Below are 19,992 nucleotides of genomic sequence, written 5' to 3'. Positions count from 1 at the left end.
ATACAAATACAAATAAAAGGCCTCACACCCAAAATTTTAGATTAAAGTTTTGTTTTGTTTTTCCTAGCAAAAAAACCCAACCCTTTTGTCTTGATTCAATCACTGCAGTTTACATGCAGGATTCTAAAACAGTGCCATCTACTGGAACTGGGGGAGTACTACTGGCTTGTCTCTCCGAAGCTAACTTCTCCAAACTAGAATTACTGTATTAGAACTGTTCCGATACCTGAGATTTTGGAACTGATGAATACCAAGTACTGTAAATTCTGGTGCCACTATCGCCAATAATTAAACTGATAGCAAGTACTTTTAGGTTCACAACATGTTACGCATATTCACGGAACCTCTATTTGTTTGCAGTAAACCTGTACGTTTTTTGAAAGTTGTACAATCAGCATGAAAATAAACAAATAAATGAACAAATAACTAATCAATAAATATGGGTACACAAGGTAAATGGAATCAAAAGCAGGGCTTGCTGAGGGACCGATGAAAAACCATTCTTTTTCTCGAAAGACTTTATTATCGATTCAATACATATATTGAATTATTGTATTGTTACCTGGATCAATCAGCACAGCAATATTGAATACACCACAGGGTCTGCTGGGTGACACGCGATCTGACAGCAGAGGTTTGCAACTGGTTTTTACACAGCATAGTTGTATCTGAGGAATTCAAAACATGTGATACGTTGCCATGACAATGTTGCCTGCGAGTACTCAGAGTCTGCCCTGATGTTAGCACACACTAGAATCAATTCATTTAAAATCTAATACAATACTTCAGTCCCTAGAGTCCCTAGAGGCAAGTTATCCCTCGATTCAACGTAAGGAAGACACAAAATTAAAGAAAGGCATGCCAACACAAAGCATGCTTCGAATACACACGGAAACATATGCATCCCGGAACATTATGTTCCTCAAAGGACATGCGTTTTATGCTAAAGCCTACTTACACAAGTTAATATTAACATTAATATTATGGATTTTATGCATACCCTCTTGTCAATTACCTTTGGTAAAGATAATTTCTAGAATGCCAACATGCTTGTAAACAGTATACTGTGGTTGCAGCGGGGTATTTTTCTTTCTTTCAGTTTTCACTCGAATATAGCTAAAACTGAACTCTAGATGGCAGCATCGGTCTAAACGGGAAACAGGCGATTTAAATCACAGAGGGAGGCCCCAATTTTTCATCAATGCTGATTGGGACTACACATTACTAAAAATGCAATTTTATTTTTGGACAGAATGCAGGCATGTGCCTGTATTTTATTGAAGCAATTATGTATAACAGTATTTTAATACATAATTATTTTAAGCTTATACCATGTATCAGAGATCCTGCATTCAACAACAAAGGTTAAAGATTTAGACCGTTTTTCATTATAGACAGCAGGAAGTCCTGCATTTACCATTGTCTGTAGCTGTAACAAACATGGCAGCCTCTGGAGGAGTGCCACCCCCCACGTAATATCATTTCATAATAACTGGACCTACGATTATATGTAAAACATACTGTTGGTTGTTGAGAACACATATATTTACACGTTTTTGAAATTTATAATCATTTAATTTATTCGTTTTTAATGAAAAACGTCCTAAATATTACACAATGTCCCTTTAAACAATCCAAAAACACCTACACACTGAGATATTTTTTTTTCCCAGTTCAAGGGCTCGCATTTAAAAAATTGACCTTTGTGCATTTTTTCAACAATTAACCTATTTGTCATACCTGTTAAAACTGTCAGTCTGAACTTACACCATGCTGTGAAAAAAAATCTATCAGTTCATGCTCGTGTTGCACCAATTTGATTTTTTTTTTTTTTTTTTAAGAAAGCACCGCCCCAAGAAATGGTGTGACTGATGAGGTGCCAATCATAACTCCTGCACTTGCACATCCTGATTTTTTTTAAAATGCCCATCCCTCATTTGGTAACTGGGCCCAAGACCCCAAGCTGCTGAAAAGATTAGGAAGTGAGGCAAATTAGCAATATTTCTGCTTACCTCTTTTTGATTCTTATTTGATAGTACATTACCAAAAAAGCAGTCGTCTTTTATGTTATTTTGTCTGTACAACTGTAAAACTAGCTTCATTTGCTTTTGTTAAAGCTCGGTATGCATTCTCAGTGACTAACAAGACAATGCACTTTTATAATCACTACATCAAACGTGTAGGTTTGATCAGGGGTGTGCTTTTAACCCACACACACAAACTCTTTTTCAAATGTCGTTGACATTGTGTTTTGTTGCTGTCTTTCACTTGTTTCTTAGATGTGCAAAGTACACAGAGACACGCTTGGACCAGTAAATCCTGTCTGGGCCACATAAAGAGAGCATGAGTCACTGTTTGCATGCTCAAGTGACTTTGAAAGTCAGTCTTCGGGCTGTGCTGTTTGCAAGAAGAAGATTCCAGTTGAGTCTGAAACACACATCGCTGTGAATACCGTGAGTATATCTATCTATCTATCTATCTATCTATCTATCTATCTATCTATCTATCTATCTATCTATCTATCTATCTATCTATCTATCTATCTATCTATCTATCTATCTATCTATCTATCTATCTATCTATCTATCTATCTATCTATCTATCTATCTATCTATCTATCTATCTATCTATCTATCTATCTATCTAGCTGTCTGTCTGTCTGTCTGTCTGTCTGTCTGTCTGTCTGTCTGCCTATCTACCTACCATTACCACTGAAAAGTATCCTTCCTACTAACCTGCCTACCTACTGAAAAGTTTCCTACCTACCTACCTACCTACCTACCTACCTACCTACCTACCTACCTACCTACCTACCTACCTACCTACCTACCTATCGAGTTTCCAGCACTGGGACATTTTCAAGCATTTGTCATTTCAACATTTCCATTATTATTCTCTCCTATTCCTCTACAACAATTATCAGGAGCAGACTACATTCTCCCTGAGCAGCCATGGAGACGTTGGAAGATGCAATCAAATGTTGCGTGGACATCTTCGTGAAGAATTGCGGCGAGGGCAGCGATTGTCTGAATCCAGAGGAGTTTAAGGAAATGATGCAGAAAGAGATCACCGCCTCTAGTTATAAGGTACAAAAGTGCATGTTGTGCTAGTGCAATAGTCACTTAATTTAAGTTGATTTCTTTTAAGGGGAAACTTAACTTAAGCAACCTGGATGAGGCCTTCAACAGGTTGGACAAGAATGACAATGGCGAAATCAACATCCAGGAGTATTCCAGATGCATTGCCATGCTGATCAAAGCTTACTACCGGCAAAATGTAAAAGGCAAAAGTGGTGGCAAGGGAGGCCGAGGCAACAGACGAGGTGGCAAGGGAGAAGACGACGATGATAATTAAGCGCCTTTTACTGAGGAGGTTTTCCACCTCTTTTGTCTCTGTTGTTACTTTTCAAACATTGTGAAAGTGATATTGGCACACGCACAAACAAATTACAATAAAGACTGATGATTTTGCAACATTTAATCCCATCTCTTTATTATTACCGACACAAATCAACACGACACCGTTGTTTAACTTTCTTCCTTTTAAACAATGAGCCGCTCTCTTTGAGAAGGTTTACAATCGTGAATAAGAATTGACAAATATGTATCATCAGATTTGATGAAAATTAAAGGGATAAAATTTATTTTTAAAAAATGGAAAAATGTTATTTTAGGGGCTAGGTATCAAAGGAGTATTGGTACTGGGGGAAAAAGTAGTATCAAGCAAAACGTAAATAAATACATAAATGATGCATTTTATATTGATATCTTTCATGTTATTTAGTCACTTTACATGACTGATAATGCGATATCTTGAGAAATACAAAAAAAGGAATACAATGCAGTAAAATATCAAACACAGAAACCAAATTGAATGAGCTGGCTTCTCTGTGGCCTGAAGAAATGAGCCGCGTGCAAAAACATGACTCATCACGAGCACTACCTTTCATCTCCTTTTTCTTCTGTTTTGTCCATGTATTAGTCATACTCAAGATATGCGGCACTTTCAGTCAGGCGCTATGAATTGTGTGTGACATTTCGTCACAATTAGATCATGAATATTGATCAGGCTACGTATAAAAAGGCAGCCTCGTTTTCGAGTGACACCTTTGCACAGTGCCATTGCTGGAGAAGGCAACAACTCATTTCACCTAAACATACTGTGAGTATTAATGCAACCTCAAATAAGACAAGAATTCTACCGGCTTAGAGTGTATTGTGTAAAGGGTTTTAAAATTTCAGCTAGGAATTTGCAAAAATTCTGTAGGATCAATTGGTAACAAGGAAGATATTTGTAGTTCCAAAATTTCAGGAAATTGTTATTAGTTTCATAAATAAGACTTTGACATGTATAAAATTGAAGCAAATGCAATTAGCTACTACAGTAGTGTTTTCCAGAATCAGCATAGCTGTTTTGAATACAACCAATATTCTTATTTTTGTTGCAGACGTTTTCCAATGTACAGTATTTCATTGAATTGATATTCCGCTTTCACCTTGACGCAAACTTGATTTTCTAGTTTTTCTTTATTGTGGTTTTTAATGTCCCGTTAATTATCTGGCGTATGACAGCCACACCTCCTCTATGGATTCAAGGAAGCTACCATTTTACAGTGTCTAAGGCAGTAAAACCACCAAAGACAAACATGCTGGAAAACGATATTTGTGATAAATAAATATCAATCAATAAATATTTTGCATCAATAAATATTTATATTTAGAGACATTTTAAAATCCTTGTAAAGTGAAAATAAATGTCTTATAAGCGAAACACAACACGTAAAAAGAAAGCCATGTAACAGTACGTAAAATAAGCCTTCAAAATGTAAAATAAATAAATAAATAAATTGTGTTTTTGTTCCTTCTGAATTCTCATACATTTGGGTGTGTCAGCTGAATGCGTTGAAAACACACCTTGCTCAACGGTTAACTGTCATGTAGGCACCACAAATACAACCAGTACAGCTGTTCTCATAAGTTGTATTCATTGCATAAACTTATGAGCACAGCTGTAAATCTGGAAGCTAGTGACGAATGGTTATAAATTAATTTACTCTAAAGTTGTGCTCAGGTGTTACAGACTATTCAGTGTCCTTAAACTTATGAGCACAACAGAAATGTTTGCGACTTCATTTAGTATCCTCCTTCTGCACACACCTCTCTCAACCTGACCTTAAAACTTGACGATTTATTATTCAACTTTTTCATAACAAGCATTTTATTTACTTGTGTTATAATCAAGTCTTTGTCAGGATTTTAACATTCCCTTAGTGCAATAATTGGGAACCTCCTGCTCCCAACGGTCCACCTGTTTTCTGAGTTTAGTCATGTGACATTCGCATGATTGCTCGTTACCCGAGCAAGTGTGATGTCATTTTCTGTAATCGGTGGCAAAATGGCCACACACTGCAGTCGGTAAAAACAGGTGGATTCCGCTGCTTAATTCATTCTCCATAAACATCAGATCAATCATAATAACGTGGTTGGACTGGTAAAATTGAATTAACATCATATGACTGTCAAGTAAAATTTGGGGGATTGACTCAACCTTTAACATTCGCTCATTAACCCCAACCTTAATCCTTCGTCAACTGTAAATTTAACTAAACCTAACCATACATAATCTTAACCCTAACTCACAGCCACATTTTAAACCTAAACCTAACAAATTCAGCTGATCTTGTCTTTTTGGAAAACGTTTCTGTGCTGTTTCTACACAACAGCTTTAAGAAGAGGACCTAAAAAGTGCCAAAGCAGCCATGTCTGAGTTAAAAACGGGCATACAAGGATTGTTGGGATTCTTTAATGAGCATAAAGGTGATGACGAATTTCTGGACAAGGCGGAGTTCAGAGCAATCCTCGAGAAACAGTGCAAGGTACAGTGGCAAGTGCATTCTCAATACGGGGCCCAGTTATTGCATTTGTTTGTCTTAAAAAGCCAAATTTGTAACCCGCAGGGGGACATGGATCCAGAGGTTATCAACAAGGTCTTTGAGCACCTGGATAAGAACAAAGACGGCAAGCTCGACATCGAAGAGTACATGAACATCATACGTATGATGATGAGTATTTGCCATGCAAAAAAAATGAAAGGTGGCTGCAGGGTCGGAAGGTCTTGTGGTGGGGGATCTTGCAATTAAAAGGCTCCTTCACCGAGCAAATTTTACGACAAATCATTGTAAGATAACCATGAGATCGCTGTTTGTCTTGTCTCTTGTTGTCAATAAAATGTTGTCATGCAAATAAAAATCCAAGAAGACATCATTGGATACACAATATCATGTGAACACATTTGAGCTTCTTTTTTTTGTTGACTGGATTATTGATTATTGATTAGTATTATTACTGGATTATTTTTCACTCATTTTTTTCTTCTCATGTCATAATCACCATTGTCTTTTGTCATAGCAAATATATTAAAGGAATCCAATTAGATGCATGAGAAAAACCTACGAAAATAATGAGGCTCGGGTGCCAATTTAATCACAAATGTGACAACTCACTGAAATCGGTGCTAGTGTACAATAATTTTTCTGTTATATTTATGGAATTATTAGCGACACAAAAATGTGTACTTTCTGCCATCTAGCGGAGGAACTTTTTCTTTGTTCTCCCTGTCACTAGGCATCATTAAGGAAAGCTTTAGATGCATTTATTGGAAGTATTTTTTCTGACAATTTACATGATATTAAACACACACACACACACACACACCATCACATGAATCTCTTTCCAGACCATGAGGCAACCATAGCAATATGTGAAATAAAATAGTAATACGAAATGCTCCATGCAGGCATATTTTTATAACATTTTACACAAAATTCTAAAAATTCCAAATTATTGCGAGAGCAAGAGCATTGCATAATATCAATATACAAATCGTGAAACCTCTATTTACAGTAAACCAATCCACTTGTCCCCTTAAAGATAGTACTGAATATACTGTACATCAATTATCATTCCAAGAAAGCAAGCTCGACATCGAACAGTACCTGAATATCATACACATAATGATAAAAATTGGACATGTACAAAAAACGTGTGGTGGCAGCGTCAGCGGGTCTTTTGGTGAAGGCTCTTGCAAATAAAAGGCTCCTTTGCCAACCAAATATGATGGCAAATCATTGTCAGATAGCTTATTGGTCTTATATCTCTTCATTTTGTCAATTAAATCTTGGCTTGCAATAAAAATTCAAGAATATTGATCATATTATTATGGTTATGCAATATCCTTGACGTTCTTTCGTTTGTTGACTGGATTATCAAAGAAACAATGGTGCACTCATCTTGTCATCTCGTCATAATTCCCTTCGTCTTTTGCCATAGCAATTACAGTAAAGAAATCCAATAAGGTTCGAGGGGCGACAAACACTTACTAAAATAATGATGATCCGGTCTCAATTTTACGGTGGGTCTGAAATGCAAATCACTCAAACAAAAATCTAAACAAACACCCAAAAAAAAGGTAATCACAAATAAAAAATAACAACACCTTACAAGAGAGAGTTGCACAAGAAAAAAGGAGCACGGAAGAAAAAAGAGCATGCAAAAAAAAAGGAGCACGCAAAAAAGGAGCACGTACGAAAAAACAGAACATGCAAGAAAAAAGGAACACACAAGAAAAAGAAGCACACAAACTTTTCCCTACCTGAAGTGGTTGTGTGGGCGGGGCATAATGGTGTGGACTCACTGCTGATTGGACGACAGGGGGCAACTTGATTGAATGTACACAACGTCATCTTTGAGCAGGACGCTAATCCTGTGGCAAGGCTTATTTTTTCTCTTTACAAAAATGAGCGCTACCAGCGATTCAAACGTTGCCGCTATCGAAGAATCACGGCCGCCATGTTGCTTCCCAGGAGCCAGTCAAAACGGGCGTTTACAAATTACGGACCACATTTTACACACCAATATCAATTGCAAACTAGATTTTTATCATTTAGGACCTTCACCGACTCCGGGTTTATGATGGAGGGATGATCAAATGTTTTTATATTCAGGCAGTTGCGATGATGTCATCAACAAAGTTTTGGCCAAATGTCTACAATGACTGCAAGACCATTTCGAATGTTCAATACTTCATGGGCTTAACCAAGCATGTTTCAATAGAAGTGTGGCAAGTACATAAGCATTCTTAAGAAAAATGGTAAGAAATACACCAAACAAAATCACTCCTCCTGCGAAACAGTTTTCTAACATGCACGTAGTTTCACTTGCAAAACCACAATGGTGAAACCAGTTTAGGTGGAGTCTGAAACATTTTACTTGGATCACATTGTTTTGTGTGTGCATGCAATTAAATGGATTAGCCATCCTACTGTATTTAAGAAGATGCATCTCATAGGAGCTCTTCGTACATCTCCAGAGAGTCAACTTGGTTGCTGAACATACTGTAAGTATTCAAGGAAGTGCACAATTTGAGTTTGGAGTATACTGGGATATATGTATTTTACGCTAAAAATAAAAGAGCATATCTGTAATTGTGGGTAATGTTCAAATCTATTTGGTTGTATTTTTTTCCTATAAAGAATGAATGTCTGTTGTTGTTTTTTTTTTTCAAAACAATTACAGTAACATAGTTTACCCAAATCTGAGTCGCCATGGGCCGCCTTGATGAAGTCATCGTAAAGTTAGCGGAACTCTTTAAGGAATACAACACTGACGGCAACAAGGTTTTGAATCCAACGGAGACTGCAGCCTTGCTTGAGAGTGAAGTCAACATCAATAACTTTCAAGTGAGGGACTCTATATTTAATGGTTGCATATGTGTGTGATAATACCCGTGGTTTGACGTTTTCCTGATTTTCGGTTTAACAGGGGAGACTCACAATGGAGAATATCAAGGAGTCCTTTAAGCAGCTAGAGGGGAGCAAAGAGGTCGATCTCAAACTCTTTGACTTTGGCAAAGCTGTGACTCATCTGGTGATTTTGTACCAGAAGAACAAGACGGCGTAAGCTGTTTTAAAAAATGGCGAATGATTAGGGATGGTTGAATAAAAAATGGCATCATACTGCCAATTGACTTACAAAGAATGATGTTTTTTTTCATGACATGAAATAAATAAAAATACCAATAACAAGTTTTTGAGGGTCCTTTCTCTTTATTGAATTGTTTTTCAAGGTTATAAATGTGCGCTTTGTAGACAGCCATGACCATGTTTAATCCCATATTTGTTCAATATTGTTCTGCTTAATTACCATATTTGACATTACTCCTTGTTGATCACATTAGGGAAACAATCCGCAGTGGTATATTCACCTCATCAAATCATGTCATACACTTGGGCGTAGCAAGGGCCCCAAGGGGCCCCAAATAAAAAGAGGCCTTGATGAGGGGTGGGTCTCTCTCTCTCTCTCTCTCTCTCTCTCTCTCTCTCTCTCTCTCTCTCTCTCTCTCTCTCTCGCTCTGTCACTGCTAATATGAAAGATACACAATTTGGGCCCCAGCAATTGCCTTTCTTGCCTGATGGGAAGTTACACTATAATATTTGATCTTATCCCATCAAATGATCCCTCGTGCCATATCTCATGCCAAATTTTATTATATCAGTTTTTAAATCCGTTTTTGTCATTCAAAGTCATTTCATATTACATCGTGTAAGTTTTATCCCATATCATACTGCATATTACTCATGTCATATAAATGATCTCAGTGTTTCCCCATGTTAGAAAAATCTCACAGCTCCTCACCAAACAAAAAGTGTGAGAAGATGTTTCTGAAATAATGACGCTGTCGTCTGAACATTTTAACAATGTGCTGACTCAATGTACAATCTGCGCTTGTTCAGTTGAACAAGAAGGTTTTTTTTTTTGTTTTGCCAATGGCAACAGGTGTAAACACAGGTTATTGATGTACCTTTTGCCATCTAGTGAAAGAGGTTTTAATTGTTCTGCGTGTCTTTGAGTAGCCATACTTGCCATAGCAACCCAAAAGAAAAACAATGCAGCTTATTCTAAATAATGTTAAAATGGCAAAATTGCAATATTTTACTAAGTGAGTTCAAGCTGTTTATTATGTTCTCACTTCACAGCTGGACTGCTGCAGAAAAACAAACAAAAAAACAACAAAAAAAAACAATTGTTCTTTGGTTCAGTGGTTCTCAACGTTTTTTCAATGTCGCCCTTTCTAGCCAACTATTCTGTAACTAGCCCACAACATCTATTAATCCATTTTCATTATTTTTGGATTGAATAAAAATAACCATGTCATTTGTGTTTTTTGAAACTACACTTGCAGTGTTATCTCTCAGCGTATTTTTTTCAACAAATGAAGAAATGAGCTTTAATCAGTTTTAAATTAGTTTTAGTCTTGCTTGTATTCAGGAAAATTGTGTGTACATTCTTTAAAACATTCATATAAAACTTAATATTCCACATTTACCAATTAACAAATGCATACATTTTGCAAAGGAGTCACTGTAGCACAATTTAACAATGTTGCATATGCACCATTGAATATGAATCTTTGATTTGGGGAAAAAAAAAGTGTTGCTCTTGTCGTGACATAAAAAGGTTAAATTAGACTTGCATATAGCTGTGATAATTCTGTTAAAATCTCACATAACCTCTGAAGTTCATTCACGTATGCCCATTTTAGAACCAGCCTCATCTGTGATTCATTCCTTTTTTTTTTTCTATATTCATAAATAATCATTTTTTGTGGATTTGCACTTGGAAGCATTGATTGAGGAAGTAAAACAAACTCCGTTTGACATAGGTGTGGCAGACACTCAGGCACCAGTTTTTTTGGTTTTGTTTTTTTTCTTTTCAATAATTGGCGTTAAGTACACAATCAACTTATTATTCAACAAGATGTGAACGGTCATTTATTTCTATATGCTCTGAAACTGGCTGGCAACTAGTTCAGGATGCACCCCGCTTCTTGTTCAAAGACAGCTGGGATGGGCTCATTGATGTCTATGACCTTAACATGGATAAGCAGATGAAGAAGATGAATGAAAGTGTTACGCTGTCAAATTGGGCTCAGCTGGAATGATGAAACCAGTCTAGGTGGAGTCCGAAACATTTTTCTTTGATCGCATTTGAGTTTTTGTTTGAGAGTCATTAAATGGATTAGCCTTACAATATAAGAAGACGCATTTCGCTTAAGCTCCCCAGACATCTTTGAAGAGTACACGAGTTCTCATCTTGCCTGCAGAATATAACGTAAGTGCTGAATGAAGTTACCGGATGCTTGTTAGATCCAAAATAAAGGAGTGTATCTGTTTGATGTTTTTAAGAAAAATTTTTGTCAATGACAGCTGTTTTTGACTAAACAGCGTTGCCATGGGTCGCCTGGATGAAATCATTATCACGATGTCAGACCTCTTTGAGGAATACAACACCAAGAAGGTTAACGAGAAGCGTTTGGACAAGGACGAAATTGACTCCATGGTTGAGAAGGAAGTCAACGAAAGCACTTTTCAAGTGAGAACCCCGGCCACGATCACATATTGGGATACGGTTGCATGCGTGTGCTACGGTTCCTGTGGCTTAACATTTTCTTGATATTCGGTTTTGACAGGGGAAAATCACAAAGGACATTATCACAAGGGTGATGAAGCAGATGGACAGGAACAAAGATGGCGAGGTGAAACTCCTTGAATTCGGCTCGGCTGTGACTCAGCTGGCCATTATGTACAGCCGCCCCAGTGCGTAAATTAAAAAAAAAAGTCAGATAATTAGGGGTAGTAATAAAAAAACTTCTATATGGCATCGTACTGCTGTAATTGACTACAAAAAAATGATTTGAGACTATTAAAAAGGTGCTGGTATTTTTTGTGTTTGCTTCTTTTCAAAACAGGAAATAAATAAAAATGATAATAAACCTTTCATAGTCCTGTCTCATCATTGCAGTGGTTCTTAAGCTTTGAGTCTGACATGCTCTCTTTGAAGGATGAGCACAATTCATAACGCCTCAAAACCAAAAGCGGTACACACTCCTGACTTTGTATGTTTACAACAAAGCTGGAGGAGGATTAGCAAAAAAAAAAAAAAGGGGGGGGGGAGGGTGCAAACAACGGCCTGATTAATGCAGTGAATCACATTATTTAAAACAATTATTTAAAATGATGATTAAAATTAATTAGCACTAGCCAAATTCGAATGCTAGCATAGCGTGATCAGAGGTCCCAGTTTAAACAAGGCAGTCCTGGAGTCATGACCTGCCACGTCTCCCCCTTGTGGGGCCTTTGTCTTATTGTAGGACAGGCCTAAACAAGTAAGTGGTGGAACCACCGGCTGCACCTGTTCTCAATTCCATCATCTATTTAGCGCAGCCGGAGCAGGGCGGCAGCGTCGGATCTTTCTCTGAACCGCCGTTGCGTCTGCGTCCCTTGCCTTTCGAGTTTTTCACGACTTTTTCCTGAGTTTCCTCGAGTTTGTTCCTTTCGTATTTATTTGTCCGTCTCCTGGTTGCCTCCCTCAGTTGTTACTTTGTTTCGTGAGTATTTTCCGGGCTTTCTTTTGTCGTTACTTTTTCTCCCCTCGATCCCTTTTTTCGAGCGCCTTATTTTATTACTTGTTTTTTGACACTATTCTCGACGTCGCCGTCCTGTTGGTTCCACCCCTGTCGGGTTTTTGATTTTATTTCTTCTCTTTTCCCGTTTGCGTGTTACGTGCTCCTTTTGTTATTAAATTTCCTCATTTGTTACTTTGTGTTCAGTCTCTGTTGGGTCCATACACGCCCGTTATATCCGGTGCCGCAAAGCGTCACACCTGGTTTTGAGCCCAGTGTCCCAAGTTCTGATGGATTTTGCCAGCCTGATTATTTTGTCCCAACTTTACCTTTACATAGGTCACATTTCAACATCCTGTTTTTTTTTTGTTTTTTTTTTTTTCTTGGGGGGGGGGGGCACGCCAGTGACTTATTTGGGCCATGTGTATGTCAGTCACAGTTGTCATAGCAAATAATAGGATGACTCATCCATCCATCAATTCATCAGTCTTCTAGAGCCGCTTATCCTCTCAAGGATCAAGGCTTGCTGGTGCCTATCCCAGCTGACTTTTGGGCAGTAGGCCGGGGACACCTGAAATGGTTGCCAGCCAATTGCAGGGCACACAGAGACAAACAACCATTCACGCACCCAATCACACTTAAGGACCATTCAGTTTAATACACCCGCCATGCATGTTTTTGGAGCGCGGGAGGAAACCGGAGTGCCCGGAGAGAACCTACACAGGCTCAGGGAGAACATGCAAACTTCACACAGGAAAGCTGGAGCGAAGTGGATTTGAACTTGGGTTCCTGAACTGTGAGGCAGACGTGCTAACCACTGAAATCGAAGAATAAGCGGCTTCAGAAAATGGAAGGAAATATGGATAAATAATTCTTCGTGGGAATTTCATTTCATTTTCAGCAAAATTATTGTGTCTGGGTTTTTATCTTTAATAGCTGGTCACTCCATTCAAAGCTCAAAACTTGATGAAATAAATATTGCACAATGACGTAAAAAAACATACAAAATAAAGCTCATATAAATAAATGTGAATAACACTTTATTAACTTTACCTGGGATGGTTTGCTTGTGCTGGAAGAAGCTCCATTCATCCATCCAAGGGTATGTAGGATTACAGGTTGTACACTTTCCCCGTAACCTCCGTTGACCTACATGCAGACAAAGGGCAACACGTATGATTTCCACCCACAGAAGTGAATTAACATTTTACATTGCCAACATGTAGAGTACTGTTGCCATCAACATCAACAACAACACCCAGACATCATGTTCCACTGCAAATTTGGTAAACGAAAGGTTGTTAAGCCGGTTTACCACGTGAAAAGGAATTTGCACTCACCTTTGATGAGGACAGTCTGACACATTCGCAGTTCCTACCAATTCACTTTGAGCAAACTGGCGTCGGGCCAAAACCTCATAATCCACATTTTGTGAATTTCATATACTTTATATTGGTCGGTCCACATGAATGGCTGAATTTACAAATTAATGAACAATATTATCGTTTGGTGAATTTCACAAAGCATTAATGGTTGAACCATTTTGAAAGTCCCCTGAAAAGTCATCATTTGAAGATAGGAGGATTGTGCCTTGTGGCAGTGATGTGCTCTTTTAATAAGCAAAAACACTGCTACAGTTCTGACATCAATTCCAGATGACAATATTGCCCAACATGGTGGCCACTCTGCCCTGGATGAATTATTCTATTTATTTATTTTTATTTATTGACAAACCATTAATCAGGTATTCATGCAAAAGGAAAACGCTTGTGTGAAAGTTCCCTTTAAAACTGACCGGGTTATGTACAAAGCAAAAAAAACCCACACACATACAACTACTTTTAAAAGGAAATTATGGATGCTCTAGTTTTTGAGTCATTTACAAATGTTGATGTCTTGACTAACTGCCCAAACAGATCTAAACCAGTGAAACCTGTCAAAGTGGAGTGTGGCACACCTACCTCTCCATGAGATTAGTCATCAGGCTGTCGTCTTGACTTTATAAAGGAGTCCTCATTTGCACGCAAGCGTTACTGGAGCAGGAGACAAGATCTCAGAAAAGATTCGGTAAGTACTGATGGAACTTGCGATAAGTAGTGTATGACTGGTGTATAGTTTGCGTTTGAGACTGTCAACGTTGTCTGTATTATTTTTGCTATTATTAACACTGTGCATTTGTACCAATTGATGGTTAATTTGTAGTTCATTCTGCAAATGTGGTTAACATCCCTTGATCCTAATTTGAGGCGGTCCTAACTCAAGACCTTTTTCGCCACATCTTTTACCAGAAACAGACTTCTTAGCCTCCCAAATCAGCCATGCCTGACATACAAGACTGCATCGAGAGATTTGTGGACCTCTTTGAGGAGTACTCGAGCGATGAAACCGACTGTTTGAGCAAGGATCAATTTAAGGAGCTGGTGACAAATGAAATCAATTCCCCAGATTATGAGGTAAGTGGCAAAGCAAGAAAATTATTTTTGATGCAGATTTTTTTTTTTTTTTTTTTAACAAGAGGCTCATTTTATATGCTTACAGGGAAAACTCGAGCTGTGTGATATCGACGAGTTTTTTAACGAACTGGACACGAATGCTGATGGCCAGCTCACCTTCCAGGAGTTCATCGTCTGCATGGGCAAAATGATTAAACGCCAGCGCGGAAAGGCCGGCAGAAAGGGTGGCAGGGGTGGAAAATGGCGCCGTAGGGGGGGCAAGGGCGGTAGAGGTAGTAGAGGAGGAAGCAGTGACGAAGATGAATGCGGTGGCAAGGGGGGTAAGGGGGGTAAGGGGGGTAGGGGTGGCCGAGGAGGGGACAGTGACGATGAGGACGGCGGTCGCGGTGGCCGCGGTAATCGGGGAGGTCGGGGTGGCCGGGGCGGCCCTGGTGGTTATTGAGCATTGTCAGTGAAAGTATATAAAACAAAATAAAGATTGATGAGAATGCTGGTTGTTTCTTTTTATTATCAATATTAATAAATCAGCATCAGTGTCCTGAGATTTGGTTTGAATCTTGGCTCCGGCCCTCATCTGTGGAGTTGAGTCCAATTTGCCCAAGAATATGGGTTGGTTTCCCCGAGCCGGCATGGGTTCTCTCCACGCATTCCGGCTTCCTCTAACATTCCAAAGATGTGCATGTCAGGTGCATTGAAACTCTGACTTGTCCATTAGTGTGATTGGGTATGTGAATGGTTGGTCATCACTGTGTGCCCTGCGATTGGTTGGAAACCAGTTGGGGTGTCCCTCTGCCTACTGGCCAAAGACTGCTGGGATAGGCACCAGCATGCCAGCGACCCTAATACGGACAAGCGGCTACATATAATGGATGGGTTTTAGAATGAGTATTCTGAAAAAGTTGTTTAAAAATCATCCAAATTGGTTCAGCAATGGACTGATCCAATTTTGGGGTCATACAATTAACCTAAAAGGTCAAGTGAATCACCCACTAAATAACCCCCTACAATTTTTCTTCTCTGTATAGAAAATGGTCCCAAAAATGGTTTTGAACGGTTTTGTGCCTTATTCATGATGCAACGTCATGCTGTTTCATACACTCTAAAAACAGCAGGAATAAAAGTTTAACAAAGGTACTGACCAACATTTGGGTGAGTTTGACCCAACCTTCAGCAGAAAAGTATTGTTTTATTTAATTAAAAAAAAAAAAAAAAAAAAAAACGACATTGAATTCATATTGATCCAAGTAGTGATTTGGTTTCATTTTTCCCTTAATGTGGCATTTTTTTTTAAAACAAACTCTTTGAGTTTGAACGTTCTAACTTGGATCAAAACTAACCCAAATTGGGTCAACGACCGTCTTAACCAAATTTTGGGTCATTCATTACTTGGGTCTATTTGACCCAAATTTCTCAATTGTTTTTGCCCCCCCCCAAAAGTGGAACATGTTTGTTTTTAACCCAACTTTTAGACTCAACATTCTAAAATCCGTTGGATCAAACAATAATCCAAATTGTGTCAGGCTTGGACTGACACAACTTTTTGGATAATTCAGTTTCATAAAATCAATTTCATAAAATTAAAAAAAAAAGTTGGATGTTTTGTCCAAAAATAAAATTAAACATTGTGTCAACCGCAAAAATAAAATTGTTTTGTGGGTTAGCGTTAGGCCATGCATAAAACAGACCCAAATTTTAGGTCAAATGAATTACCCAAAAAGTTGGGTCTGTTAACTTTTGGCCCCATGTGGTGTATTTTATGACAACTGTTTTTAGAGTGTGTGATGTCATGCCCAGCCATGCCATGTCAGCTCAGGTTTATATTCATGTTAAATTCATGTCAAATCAGGTCATGTGAAGTCGTGTCATGTTTTTCCATGCCACATCATGTCATACAATGTTCATGTGTTGTTGTGGCTGTTGCCATTGCAACAAAAAGGCATTCAAGAACACTGCTCAAGAAAATGCCCTAAAGCAAGTGCGAGAAATTTGTCTATCAAATGGATGATTCATTCATCAGTGAAGAATACCACAGCCCAAAATTCATCCTGAATTAAATTATAAATGAATTATATTATAAATGAATTAAATTATGATGAAATGCTTCTTTCACATCTATATCAATTTAAATATTTGTGTATTTATTCACTTATATTCTCTACAATAAACTGTGAGCTTGTAGATTCCCTGACAGCTTACACATCATATATTTAAATATTTTTGATACCCTTTCCATATCATTTCAGACTTGACAACAAAATTCCTTGATATGTCTTTGAACACATCATGTTCAGTGAATAAATAGAATGTAACTTTGCTGTCTACAGTAACTCCCAACCCTCAAATGAGAACAGAACATCCTGTTATTGACAGTGATGTGTTGTTGGGTGTGTCTCCAAAAGCTCCGTTTATTGGATAAGGCCAACATCAAATTGATTGTGAGAACCTGTTGCAGACTAGAGCAGACAGAGGTGTGTCTGCGGAGAAATGAGTAACCAAAAATAGAAGCACATTTCTCAGTAGGAAGAATTGGACAGTAAAAATGTCATCCAAAACTGCATGCCAAAACGTCCTCTTTAGAGACAATGCATTGCATTTTGTTTTTTTCTTAAGCACAGGGCAGGGCAGTAAGTTACGGTATTTTCACTTAAAACAATTGAAAGGGGAAGTCAGGTGAAATATTTCCTTTACAATAGTATTCTATAACCAACTCAAAGAATCATTTTATTAACTCTTTCAGTGCCAAGTGTTATCCAAAAAGGCAACACCTGGAGTGCCAGCCGATTTTGAGCATTTTGGCGGATCTTTCAAGGTTGAAAAAATATTGTGTGGTATGTCTATGTAAACGAAGGAGGTACCATATGAAAGACTGGATTCCATTCTTTATCTGGGTAAAAAAAAGGAAGATTCTATCTTATTCTATTCTTTAGAAATTAGTCATCACTGTTTGAAAATAGGCCATTTTAGAGACACTAAGATATTTTGGACTAAAGGACAAAATTAGCCTTATGTGAGAAGATGCTTTTTCTGCATACCAGTGACTTTGACACTAATCATTTTTGGATTAGTGGCATGAAATATCCCAACAGTCCTTCTCTTTGACGAAAACATTAACAAAAACAATTAAACTGTGTTTTTCACGGAAATATAACTTTTTACGCATATTACATTAATACACTACTACAGTGCTTGATTGCCTTAATATTAAGAGGAAAGGTGGCCAGAAGTGTCTTATACCCATTCATTAAAAAAATAAAAAAATACATGATGAAAATTCTCACCCATGGCACTGAAAGCGTTAACGTCATATGAGTTAAACATGGAAAACGGGGCTGGATACATTTTGTAATGTTTCCTCCTCTCTTTGAACAAGTAAACTAAACTGAACTATATTATTTGATTTACTTTATTATTCAGTTTTATTCCTAAACTTTGCAGTGTGTTTATATTTTCAATTGATCAATCAATTGATCAATCAATCAAACATGTGTCACCCTACCAATCTGAGCATGGAATCCTGATTAATATTGTTTATGGAATTTGAATTAAGCAGCAGAAATCAACACATATGGCATCACTAAGGCTCAAGTAATAGCCAATCATGGCTCATGTAGTAGTTTCCTGAGTTTAGTCATGTGACATCCGTAAACTGAGCTGTAATTGGTGGTTATCTCACTTAGGCCCTCAGCAGCTGTGAGGTCCCTACGTAGAAAAATGACTGCCCCCGAAATAGATAAAAACAGGGTCCACAAATGATGATCATGTTCAGGTAAGTGGGGGCACATAGAACATTTTAGACATTTTTCATTTTGCTTTTTTTCACTTGACATGCTTTTAGAGTTGACAAATCAGGCTCCCTGTCACGCAAACAAATAACTAAACATTCAAGGCTAAAAACAGCCAGAAATGGATCACATCAAACACAGAACATTTCACATTGTGCAAAACGATTGAAAAGGGTGTGTCACCAAATTTATTAAAGCTCTGTAGCCAATTACGGTTCATTTGAACTCGTCAGTTGTTGAAACAAGTTTGGTAAGTGACGGTTTCTTTCTAAATAATGACTGTTCAGCATCAAGTATACAGTATACTGTACAGACAATATTTTCTTCTTCCAGAGTCAAGATGAGCGCCAGGACAAAGTTGGCAGGAACGTGCACACAGCCGAGGTTGATCGAAGCGATGTGCATTCTCCAGGAAACATTTGTCGAGTATGCAGAGCGATCCGGTGACCCAAACAGTATGACCAAGGCAGATTTCGCTTTGATGCTACGCAAAGAGTGCTGCATGCAGGTGAGAAATGAGAAAACATACAGTATTTCTTCATACTCTAAGATGGTCTGATTCCATGATTTCTTTTATGCAGCTTGACAGCAATCAGTCACTGACTGAGTTCTTCAACAGGCTTGACTCCAATGGGGACGGTGTTATGGACTTCAATGAGTTTTGTGTTCTTATGGCAACATTTCTTACATTGTTGTCTCCTTCATGAAAACATCTATTTTAAATGTTTATGCCTGGATCATGATATCTTTCTTATCCATAAAATGCCATGAATGGTAATTGACTTTTCTCAAGTTTGAGCCATATCTCATTTATCTGGCAGTCTGTCTTGTTTGAAAAGAAATAAAATGCTGTTTCTCTATTTTTGTATGATGTATGTGGCATGTGGCTGGTTGGCTGATTGCTGGCTAAATGGATGGATAGACTATATTTACATGACTGCTGCCACCTAATGTTGAATTTTCGAACAGATAAAAGTCAGCATTTCTTAAAAGGTCGAATGCACCCATCAAAATCCTTTTAATCGAATTCTACATAATAATTTATGTCTGGCAAGCCTATCGTGGTGTTTCACATGTGTGACGGAAGCTCATTTTATTAGAATAATATGTTCTTTGCTGTGTTCACATCATAAACACAAAATTAATCAGTGATTCATATTTTGTGGGTGGTTTGGGGGGTGTAGCTGCCTTTGGTTTCCTGCGAGTACCCGGTAATTCGGCTTTCCTGAAATACATTGGATGGGTACATTAATTATGATTGCATAGTTCAAATATCTACACTATTTTATCCAGCATTT

General features: G+C 37.9%; 2 protein-coding genes and 3 long non-coding RNA genes across 6 annotated transcripts; all 5 read left to right on the top strand.

Annotated features, from left to right (window-relative positions):
* The first annotated feature begins 1,896 nt into the window (after positions 1-1,896).
* Positions 1,897-3,480, top strand: LOC148426484 (protein S100-A5-like). Its single transcript, XM_088409360.1, has 4 exons — positions 1,897-1,982; positions 2,280-2,453; positions 2,924-3,086; positions 3,148-3,480. Exons 3-4 carry the CDS (start codon positions 2,952-2,954, stop codon positions 3,352-3,354), a joined length of 342 nt encoding a protein of 113 aa, XP_088265486.1. The 5' UTR covers positions 1,897-1,982; positions 2,280-2,453; positions 2,924-2,951; the 3' UTR covers positions 3,355-3,480.
* Positions 3,481-3,998: 518 nt separating this feature from the next.
* On the top strand, positions 3,999-6,277 carry LOC148426483 (uncharacterized). Its single transcript, XR_015864956.1, has 3 exons — positions 3,999-4,161; positions 5,723-5,875; positions 5,957-6,277. It is a non-coding gene; the product is annotated as an uncharacterized LOC148426483 (long non-coding RNA).
* Positions 6,278-8,279: 2,002 nt separating this feature from the next.
* On the top strand, positions 8,280-8,978 carry LOC148426482 (uncharacterized). The gene is made up of 3 exons (XR_015864955.1): positions 8,280-8,394; positions 8,574-8,737; positions 8,820-8,978. It is a non-coding gene; the product is annotated as an uncharacterized LOC148426482 (long non-coding RNA).
* A 2,091-nt stretch (positions 8,979-11,069) lies between these two features.
* On the top strand, positions 11,070-11,808 carry LOC148426481 (protein S100-A6-like). 2 transcript variants are annotated; one of them, XM_088409362.1, is made up of 3 exons: positions 11,070-11,168; positions 11,282-11,429; positions 11,527-11,808. In XM_088409362.1, the coding sequence occupies exons 2-3, from the start codon at positions 11,289-11,291 to the stop codon at positions 11,659-11,661; spliced, it is 276 nt and encodes a 91-aa protein (XP_088265488.1). In that variant the 5' UTR covers positions 11,070-11,168; positions 11,282-11,288; the 3' UTR covers positions 11,662-11,808. The 2 variants fall into 2 exon arrangements, with proteins under 2 accessions (XP_088265488.1, XP_088265489.1); XM_088409363.1 differs by having other exon boundaries at positions 11,138-11,168; positions 11,264-11,429.
* Positions 11,809-18,555: 6,747 nt separating this feature from the next.
* LOC148426480 (uncharacterized) lies at positions 18,556-19,554 on the top strand. The gene is made up of 3 exons (XR_015865173.1): positions 18,556-18,678; positions 19,028-19,202; positions 19,276-19,554. It is a non-coding gene; the product is annotated as an uncharacterized LOC148426480 (long non-coding RNA).
* The last annotated feature ends 438 nt before the right edge of the window (positions 19,555-19,992 follow it).

Source organism: Hippichthys cyanospilos, chromosome 3, assembly GCF_059441005.1.
Source record: "Hippichthys cyanospilos isolate Australia breed blue-spotted pipefish chromosome 3, RoL_Hcya_1.0, whole genome shotgun sequence".
NCBI classification, from domain to species: domain Eukaryota; kingdom Metazoa; phylum Chordata; class Actinopteri; order Syngnathiformes; family Syngnathidae; genus Hippichthys; species Hippichthys cyanospilos.
The sequence above is the reverse complement of the archived record's forward strand: the minus strand, read 5'-3'. Positions and strand labels throughout refer to the sequence as shown.